Below are 10,480 nucleotides of genomic sequence, written 5' to 3' on the forward strand. Positions count from 1 at the left end.
GCTCGCAGCGTCTGGAAACTCCATTTGAGTGGCGGTCAGGATGCCAGTGTCTCAAACAGGGAGGCCGCCTGTCTCGCCCTCTCCACTCAGCCCTGCCGCTCAGTGACTGACCCTTAATCAGAGGAAGGTTGTCCGATGCGAGCACAGACGGATAAATCACTCCTCACCCTGGGCTGCTATCTGGGTCGTGTGTAGCCAGGGTGTCCCGTCAGCGGACTGGCCCTCAGCCCGGGCCCTCCAAAGCTAATAGCCATGCGGCACTGAGCCCTTTGGTGAGGAGGACCCTGCCTGCCACTGTCCTCTGGGGAATAATAGTCCACATTCTGTGCATATCAGTGTTTATATTTCTGTTGAAAGGCTTGGATGCTGATATAGTGTAGCCTCACAATCTGGGGACATTGCAAAGACACTGTCCACTGAACATTTTCTTATCCACCATTGTATATTGTCTTTATTTCCTTATACAATACTTTTTCCCTTCACACTGGCTCCCTCTTTGTAATACTGGAAAGAAACTTTGTTTATATAGTTATATTTACACTCGGCTGTTCAGATGAAAGATAAAGTCTGAGCTATTTATGTGCTGAACCAGTTCACGTAAATTTCCCCATTCAAGTTTCCTTTTAATGTGCACTGGACACTTCATTAGGTACAACTGTTTCTATTATGAAAATCTCTAATCAGCTGATCAATAAGGAATAGGGAAGAAAGGTGATTTAGGTGACTTTGAATGTGAAATGGTTGTTGGTGCCAGACAGGCTGGTCTGAGTATTTCAGAAACTGCTGATCTACTGGGATTTTCTCGCACCACCAGCTTTAGGGTTTAGAGAGAATTGGTTGAAAACCCGAAAATATCCAGTGAGCGGCAGTTCTCTGGATGAAAATGTCTTGTTGATGTCAGAGATCAGAGGGAATGGTTAGACTGCTTTGAGCTCGCAGGGAGGCAACGGTAACTCAGATAGCCACTTGTTACAACCAAGCATGCAGAAGGGCATCTTTGAACATCGAGCACTTCGAACCTGGAAGCAGCAGAAGACCTCACCACTCCTGTCAGCTATTAACAGGAAACATTTTCTGGTCTGATGTATTGTGATTTCTACTGCATCATGTGGATGGTCCGAATTTGGTGTAAACAGCAGGATACAGCCTGCCTTTTGTCAATGGTTTAGGCTGCTGGTGGTGATATAATGGTATGGGAGATATTTCTTGGCACACTTTGGGGTCCTTAATACCAGCCAAGCATCATTTAAATGCCAGAGCCTACCTGAATACTGTTGCTGATCGTGTCCGTCCCTTTATCTCAACAGTGTACCCATCCTCTGATGGGTGCTTCCAGGTTTCTTGAACATGACAGTGAGTTCACTACAAAGATGTACCTAATATAGTGTCCAGTGAGCTATAAGGTTAATGCTAATCCAAAGAGCTAATCCCCTAGTTTAACAGTTAACAAGATAGGCTGTTGCATAGCACCAGTACACGCCCATATCAGCCTTATTAACTGCAATTGGCCTTTTGAATAATAAGATGAGGTTTACATGACAGATAAAGATGCTTTGCATTAAATCAGTTTTCTGCTGGCCATGATTTCAAAACCACAGTGATGAAAAACTGGAAGATATAACCAGACAAAGACTTCTGCTTTCTTGTCACAATAAAAGGAAGGTAGAATTATGATGAACTGTAATATAAAACTGCACATTTTCAGTTAATAGAAACAACATGTGCTTTTGATTTCTTACAGAAAAGCAGTCTGCAATATGTTAAAAAAAAAAAATGTGTAGTTACCAGTAGACAGGTTTTTGTTTGTTTTTATAATTAAAGGGGATGCTGTTGAAAGGAAAGAAAAAGATTCCAGCCATGAAATTATTGTGCACACCCTGCAAGCTTTTTACTGTAATTACCAAGAATGTTGGTGAGTTTGAGTACAACCTAATTGAATAATGGTGATATCAGTGAACGAGGGGGGGTGCGGAGTGATTTACCGTACCGAAGAGTGTGCTTATCTCTCCCTCTGTCCTATGCAGGAAACACTGGGATGTCACCAGGCAGATTAAAAGCTTGGCACAGCTGATAGGGAGTGCTCAAAATGGACGGGGTGGGGACCTCTGACTGCTGTGCGAGGGGTTTCGGAGGGGTCGGGACGGGCGGTGGTGTGACCTTACGAGTCCTGTTTGGCACGGATTCATTCAAAATCTGGGAATTCCACTGGAAGCTAGGAGGGGAAAATAGATATAACATCATGCGGCTTGAATGGAATTTTGAATAGTAAGCACATTTTTCTGTAAATGTGTGCCAAGCCACATTTTTTTAGTTAAACCAATTGACGCCAAGAGGAGGAAAATGGAATTCATCAACTTTATCACACATGTTTAAAACTTCTGTAGGAATAGCGCGCCCGCATGGATGCAAGAAAAGTTAAAAGAGGTCATAGTTGCGGGTTCGGTTGCACGACTTTAAATTGGAGCGAATGTTTCTGGTCAGAGTGCAGCTGTATCATTGTTAATTGAATTTCTGACAGCTGCAATGCCGGCAGGAGTTCCACAACTTACAAAGGCTAAACAGAGAGCAGCGCATTTTATTTTAAGTCATAACACAAAGCCCAAATGTGGCTCAACATCAGAGGAAAACTATTATTATTTTCTGTGTAGCAGGACCTGATGGAGGCTGGCAGAGGCTCTTGAATTGAGGCAATATAGGCAGACTGAAGAGAGGTGTTTGATGGAAACACGGGGAGACAGATCTGGAGGAACAGCTGCACGAGAGACGCTGGGCCAAATATAGAAAGGGGACAAGGGCCAAAACATATCCCACATTTTTTCCCATTAACAGCATAGGTTTGAATCTAACTTGGCGCCAATTAGTTGCAGTATAGGCGCACGGGCTTTAAATATAGAACATGGCAAAGGGTGGCAATACACGCGGAACGCAGAGACAGATGTCTTCGTCGTGGCGGCCTGTGATTTCACGTGAAGGAAAAACAACAGTATTCATGTCACCAGCTGGTTTGTTCTGACTCTGTGACGTGGAAGGTTATGTGACAAATGGAGCTTCAGAGAGCTGTTGCTATTACCTGCCACGCTAAGTGCAGAGCTTCGGCTCAAGACTATTTTCAGTCCGATTCGTGTGTGTTTGGCGGGATCCGCGCTGCTCTATCAGTGTAACCAGACGGTTTTTAACCCTCGCTCTCCGTTTCAGCCTATGATTGTCTCTTATCTCTCTGCAGTGGAGGGCTGGAATGAGGGGCATGCAGGCTTCGGGCCTACCTGTTTACGCTGAGGGTTTCCTCCATTGTTCGCCCCCTGCTTCCTTTGAAGGATTTTTCACATTTTTGTGCTCGTTGTTGTTTTGGGAACAGGTCATGGGCTGAGATCATGGGAGCCTCCTGTGGCATTCCTGAATCCCTGTCTGGTCGGGGCTCGGCAGGAATTCTTTCCTACAGCACATATCGTGTGTTTCGTACACACCTGAGATATTTTTACAGCAGTAAAATAAACAGTGCGACAGAGTGTCATCACTTTATCCTTTTGTACTGAGCTGAAACCCGATAACTTTTGTGTATTCCTTTGATTCCTTCACTTCAGCCCCAGGTTTACTGTGGAATTAAGTCATCCTTGCACACTAATCCCTTTCACTACAGAAATAGATTCAGTTCAGCCCATTTTTGGTAACTGTTATGCAACTCGTGATCGTTCATGGTTAAGGATATTCGTGACTGGCTAATGCCTGCAGTAATACCTTTTAACCTGATCTACAACTGGAGTCCATTACCCTTCTAAACCTAATTGTATTTCTGGAACAAACACTATTTTTGTTTAGTAAAGTCCTAAAAGTCTGCGAGTGTTTGTCATTGTACTTTTATGTGTCATGTAGCGCATTTGTTCTGCTCAGAGAGGCTCAAAACAAAGACAAAACTAACCTCTATTATAAATTATAAAGCAGTCATGTGTTTTCTTAAGGAAAAAAGGTGCATGTTTACCCATTTCATTAAAAACAAGTGATCATCTCTGTGGGTCCTGAGAATGGAGAGTCCCTTAATCCTTATTACTTAAAGAGGTCTTCAATGAGATTACAACCCTGCACAAATATTGCAAGTGGACATCAGTGGACCATCTGTTGCCACTTGTGAAGAAAACCAAACATTTTAACCTGTGTAACCTCATAATTCAACTTCAAATATGAGTACAAATACTCTGAATGTTGAAATGTTTCAATTTGTGGTGAAACCAGATTTTTTCATATTTTCTTCTGCCGCTGGCAAACTTTTCCCAGGTGCAAATCCACGTGCATGACGTGTAATTACATTTCAACTTAAAACACATCGTTAATGAACCTGAGATCTTTTTGACTACTTCTTTAACCTGCTGTGACACCCCAACATGTTTCTCTGTGACACACCTCTCAGGAGAGGATTTTCGAGCGCCGCACCTGCAGCGCAGATTAACTCTGAGCAAAGATTAAGCAAATTAACTATGATGGTGTCTCCCGAAATACACGGTTACTGTGCAGTCAGTTGAACAGCAGTCACAATGTAGAGCACGGAATAACATTTCATGGATCCTCTTAAAAACATTTGGGACTTTTGTGATGCCGAAGAAGGTGAGTTCCCACTGAAATAATACAATTGTTTATTTGTTTTTACTTACTGAGCTATTGTTTAACCTATTTACTATTTACTAAATACACCTATTTAGGTGTACTGTGTTTATACTTGTAGTGTTTGCAACACCATGTAGTCATAAAAATCCTAACAGATTATGTACTGATAGCATATATATACTTTGTCCTGAAAATGCTTATTTAAAAATCTATTTATAGTCTGCTTCTACTAACTTTACTATCAATAATAAATCAACATTAAATGGCTTAAATGGCACAGTAAATTTTTAAAAAGGAAACTTGAACATTACATGTGACTGTGGCATGTTTACGTATATGCTCAAAGTAAAACTGGTAAGAGGGAATTATTTATGAAATATTTCTGTGTCACTTATGCGCCGCTAAGCCAGGTAATCAGAAGCAGACGCCACGCAACTGGCTGGTTTCCCAAAAGTTAGATCATGTTACCTGATGGCAGCAGTTGAGCAAAGTAAACAACATATGCTCGGAAGACGTCATTCAGCTGTTTGCCTCGAACATGGCGTTAAGTTGTTTGTGTCTTTGCAAAAATCCCACGAGGTACAGCCATCTTTACTACAAATTCATGAAGCAGCTTTATAAAATACACCCCGAATGCAAGATACGTGTATTTAGGATGCAGAGAAGAAAAATGTCAAGTAGCTGTTCACAAAGCACGAGAAAAACTCTCTAAATGGAAAAAAAGCATTTGATTGTCAATGAACAATAGTTCCCAAAATTAGAGGAAGAAAAATTATTAATATACTTAAATGTTAATTTAATGTACATCTGATATAAATAACTGGAAATGGTTAATTAGATGAAAAGGAAAAAGACAAATGAAGTTGATTCGCAAAGAAGACCGAGTGTTGTTTGTTTGCGCGAAGATGCTTTTGACACATCAGCAGGAAACTACGGTGGGGCCTCACTCCCAGTGTCTCACATTTGGATGTGTGTTCAGGACGTATTGGAGTCATGGGTACTTAATGGTGTCATTTTTTTAATGTGCAGAGTTAAGTTTGTGAGTTAACCCTGCACGGGAGGAGAAAATGTGTATTCACCAACTGGTTGTGAGTTGTAGACAGAGTTGATGGCAGTAAGTGTGAAATCAATTCATAAAACCCTTTTTCACATAGGCTTAGAGAACACTCAGTGTCCCTCCAGTAATCACTGGCTACGAAACCAGTTGGCAAGTGGTTGCTGTCATGAAACTGGTTGCAAAGAGTCATAATCTGATTGCTCGCCCGTAGTTTGCTTGGAAGTTGCTAACTTGTCTGCAAACACTTACCATTTACTCTCCGAGCAGTGTAAGGAGTGCAAAACAAACCAGAAAATGATTTCGAAAGATGTTTACTTCAATGAAAAGGCACAGCTTTTAATTTGAAGGTGAACATTGTGTTGCACCTTTTGAAGTTTTACTGCAGCTCAGAGACTAAATGGTGAGTGTTTGCAGACAAGTCAGTGTCTTCCATTCAAACTGCCAGCAACTGGGACAATTTTTCACCAACCACTCACTGAATACATATTTTTGTCTAGCGACCATAGATTGTCAGGGGGTCAGTGTGGGTCTTGAGGTCTGTGCGACTGAGGTATAACCTAACCAAGTAGTTCTGGTCCCAAAACCTAAAGAAACAGCAAGCACAAAAAAAGAAACTAACAAAACAAGTGAAAATGAATTAAGACCAGCATCCTGTTGGCTGGCAGTTATATCCCCGCAGCCCCTCCTGCTTTCATATATCGACATTGTTGCTCTTTTAACCTTTGTTCTCAATATCCACAATGACCATGGCAAGTGTGTCACAGCACCAAATGAATACCTTGTGTCTATCTCAGAAACAGCAGCAGTGCAGTGTTTGACACCACAGAAACCACTTTAAAGAGTCCAATGGATGGACGGCAGATGAATTGAAATTCAACATACATGGACTTTATATAGAAACTTTGAGCGGAGAGAGCCAAGGGAAGAATTCCAGTCACACTCTGCCAACTTCAAAATCTAAGGTGTTTCATATTTTCATATTTCATGTGTAGTAAATTTGGGCTGCTTCTGACCAATAACTCAACATTAGAGGAGCTTTTTGCACCAAAAGGCAACAATCAAAACCAGTCGAACACAACGGTAAAGGAAAATCCGTTGTTCTTGCTAAACTTCTGTTCCTCTCTTTCTCTCCTCTCACAGCCAATCAGCGATGATGAATGAGGCAGGACTTCGGAACACCCTCCCTGACCAGTCATCGGGGAGTGGGCAAACTTTCGGCACCTCACGCCACCCAGGCGTCATTGACCCTATCTTATCAAAGCGGGTCTGTTTCTACAAGAGCGGAGATCCTCAGTTCAGTGGTTTGCGCCTTGTCATCAACAACCGCACCTTTAAGACCTTTGATGCACTTTTAGACAGTCTCTCCAAGAAGGTGCCCCTGCCATTTGGGGTGAGGAACATCACCACTCCTCGGGGGATTCATGCAGTCAAATCTTTGGATGAACTTAAGGATGGGAAATCATACATTTGCTCCGATAGCCGTAAGGTAAAGCCCATCAATCTGGCGCTGGCCAGGAAGAAGCTGCCACCCTGGTACCACGCCAGACCAGTTAGCTCTCGCCGTCGGACTATTCAGCAGGGTCGGTTTTTCCCAGGCCAGAGCATCCACAAACAGGAGCCAGTGCTTATTCGCACACCCAAGAGCCTACTGGTTTTCCGCAATGGGGACCCCTCTGTAAAACACACTGTGGTGCTTCACAAGAAGACTTCTCCAAGTTACGAGGCTATCCTGGAATATATCTCAGAGCTCATGCTGTTCCATGTGGTGAAATTACACACTCCTGATGGCAGACGTGTGAGTATTCTCCTTTTTCACATAGAAAAAGGATTTAAGAATTAATGAATATTCACAAAACATTTCCTCTAATTGGAAACAAATTAGTATCATTGTTGATTAGATTACACTTCCCATAAGAGACTGATTTAACCTTGGCATAAAATACCTGTCGCATGAGGAGAGAAAGTGTTAAGCTTCTTTGGCCACTCACCCTAATACCCAGAAAGGCCTTCTGGGATACTGCACTGTAAGGCTTTAGGTCAAGGATCTAATACAATCAGAACTTGTGGGTGATGCACAAATAATAATGAGTAAATAATACTTTTTTCTAGTTATGCATGCAATTTGTCAGTATTTAACATGTTATTAAAATCAAGATTATTTGAAAGGACTAACTTCTTTGTCTGCTGTCTGCTGCAGGTTGACGGTGTTCCAGGCTTGATATTGTGCTCTGGAACTGTGGTAGCTGTGGGCAGGGAGCCATTCAGGCCTGCAGACTACAGTGCACAGAAATCTCCATCTCCAACATGGCGGCGTACCAAGCAAATGAGTCTCAAGAGGCAAAAGGCTTTGAATCGTAAGTTTATATTCAAATAAACATTTTTTTTTTAATTTTTTAAAGGTTTTTAAGACTAAATTATTGTATTTACATGAGGAGAATACATTGCAGGCACAATTCGAAGAGTAGCGTCAGTTCAGCAGACCTCTTTTCGTATGACACAATCGGTGCGCCTGGAGTAATCTACCTGGCCTCTTGGGATAAAGCTTGGAGAAGTGCTGAGGCAACGCTATGTACATAATACTGTAGATGACCTACATACACAGTCACCGGGTTGGCTGGCTAGTTTGCTTGATGAGCAGCACTCATATCATCTTTCTAACTTTCCTTTTGCTCTTTCTCTTCTCCCTTCATGCTTCTCGGGTGTCCTCTCCTCTTCAATCCTTGGATATTTCGACTCTTTTTTTTCGCCTGACTCCTTGAAAAGGTAAAAAGAAGTCAAGGAATTTTTCCTCGTCATCTGAGAGGTACATCGTTCATCAGATTCACAACACCATCGCAGAGAGTTCCTGTGATATACGCAGCAACCCCACAAACTCTGTTGAGTTGGAGTCAAATCGCATCCTGGAGTCTGTAGCAGAGACAGATGGCAATGAAGCTGAAGGGCAGGACTACATGCTGCCCAGCGACGACAATATTGAGAAGTCCTTCCAGGTGAATCAGGACGGCAGCATGACGGTGGAGATGAAGGTGAGGTTGACAATTAAGGAAGAGGAAGCCATCCACTGGACCACCACCCTGACACGCTCAAGCGTAACCAACCAGCTTAATGCGAGCTCTTTACCGGAGACTGAGGCAGAGCTGGACATCTGCTCGCCTAAATCAAACTCACTGGATTTACAGAGTCTTGCTGCCACTGTCGACACAATCAACAAGGACAAAACTCAAGACAACAATGACGATGATCCGCCATCGCTCGGTAATGGAGCTTTAAGTGAGAGCGGGAAGGAAGAGGAGATCGTCAAAAACCACTCAGATGCATTGTCCTCTGGGAGAGCTCCCACACCAGGATACAAGCAAATTAGCAAAAAGCAAGCCTCTGTGGAGAGTATCAAATCAGTAACAGAAGATGGGATTCAGCAAGGAACTATTGGCTCTTATTCCTACAGTGAGCAGACAGGAAACGGAACAATGACAGAGCAGTATTGCATGGTCAAGCAGAGCAGCACTAGACCAGTGCCCAAACCAAGAAGACTCAGCTCTGTTGATGTCAACAGTAAAAATGTTTCTGGATTTAAATCTGCAGAAATGAGTGAGATCGTGCAGAGTGAATCCAGCGGAGAGGAGGTGACTGAGACAGTCATACACATATATGAACAGCAGACATGCCAGGACAATTTCCTTGCAAATGTTTGTGCACACACTACTACGACTGTTGGAAGGCCACCTACTTCAGAAACAGGGCAGATGTCATCGAATAATGAATTTGAATCAGAACTCTGCAGACCGTCAACTGCATCCGAGTCCATTAGTATCTGGAAGACTGAAAGTATGTCAGTAAAGTTGCAGAACAATGGTGTAGTGCGAGGAAAAAATAGACAGCAGCAGTTCCAAAAACCCAGAAAAAGCCAAACAAAGACCCATCAAAAAGACGCCAGCATGGCTAAGAGGGCATCCTCAAAGCCCAAGGTGGTTCGGAGGCCCGCAACACCACGAAAAAGACAAAAACAGAATACTGCAGAAGCAACGGAAGCACATAAAAAAGTAAAAGCTTTCTCCAGTGCCGGATACATTAGGAGGATTTATGGAAACAAAATGAAGTCATCGAAAACGCTGAAAAACCTTAAAAAGAGACCAGCACAAAACAGGGACAGAGGTGTTACAGCAAAGAGCTCGGAAGTGTCAGATGAGACAACAAGAAGCACGGTCAAAGACTCACATGTGCAATCAGTGTTAAACAAATCCATAGAGAGAGTTTCTTTTGATACAAGTCAGATGAATGTTTCTCCCAATGAGGTCAGCCAGACACGGGGAATACTGACACAGCAGACATCGATGCATATGGAGAAAAGGAGCGAAAACGAGCCCTATGATATTAATGGAAGCGTGTTGCCTGCTTTTAACACCTCCAGCGCTGTTACAAATGAATATGTAGAAAGCTGGCTGCAGAAAGCCCACCTCAACCACCCGTCTCACCTGTGTGAGGAACGTCAAAACCTGGAAGCAGAAAATGGCAAGTGTAAAGAGCCTAAAAATAAGCATGACCTGATCGATGTGGCAGAAGATGTAAAGTGTTCGGAAATACAAATGTGTCAAACTTCAGAACCTCCACCAGAGAGTTCACTGGCAACCTCTGTCAAACTTAGAGTCCAATCTTTTGAAAACAAATCGAGTCCACCCGTCGAGAAAGCTACAGCCAGGCAGCAAATTGTTCATCATTCTCCAAGCACAAAAAACACAGGAAACCAGAAGAACCAATCCCAAAAAGAAGAAATAAACCGTCCTGTGCCACCAAGTGATAAGATCTCAGCAGAAACACTGTTAGACAGTG

The 10,480-nt window shown here is 42.8% G+C and overlaps 1 protein-coding gene across 1 annotated transcript; it reads left to right on the forward strand.

The window, feature by feature from the left end:
* The first annotated feature begins 4,535 nt into the window (after nucleotides 1–4,535).
* On the forward strand, nucleotides 4,536–8,027 carry LOC116335946 (oxygen-regulated protein 1). Its single transcript, XM_031759723.2, has 3 exons — nucleotides 4,536–4,596; nucleotides 6,794–7,448; nucleotides 7,851–8,027. Exons 2-3 carry the CDS (start codon nucleotides 6,804–6,806, stop codon nucleotides 8,025–8,027), a joined length of 822 nt encoding a protein of 273 aa, XP_031615583.2. The 5' UTR covers nucleotides 4,536–4,596; nucleotides 6,794–6,803.
* Nucleotides 8,028–10,480: the final 2,453 nt, after the last annotated feature.

The sequence above is a fragment of the Oreochromis aureus genome, linkage group 9, assembly GCF_013358895.1.
Source record: "Oreochromis aureus strain Israel breed Guangdong linkage group 9, ZZ_aureus, whole genome shotgun sequence".
NCBI lineage: Eukaryota > Metazoa > Chordata > Actinopteri > Cichliformes > Cichlidae > Oreochromis > Oreochromis aureus.

Bases quoted from the DNA above. Each gene is read 5' to 3' on its own strand.
- LOC116335946 (XM_031759723.2), top strand. From the start codon at position 6,804: ATGATGAATGAGGCAGGACTTCGGAACACCCTCCCTGACCAGTCATCG. The intron at 7,449-7,850 runs GTGAGTATTCTC...TGTCTGCTGCAG, and splicing joins ACACTCCTGATGGCAGACGT to GTTGACGGTGTTCCAGGCTT.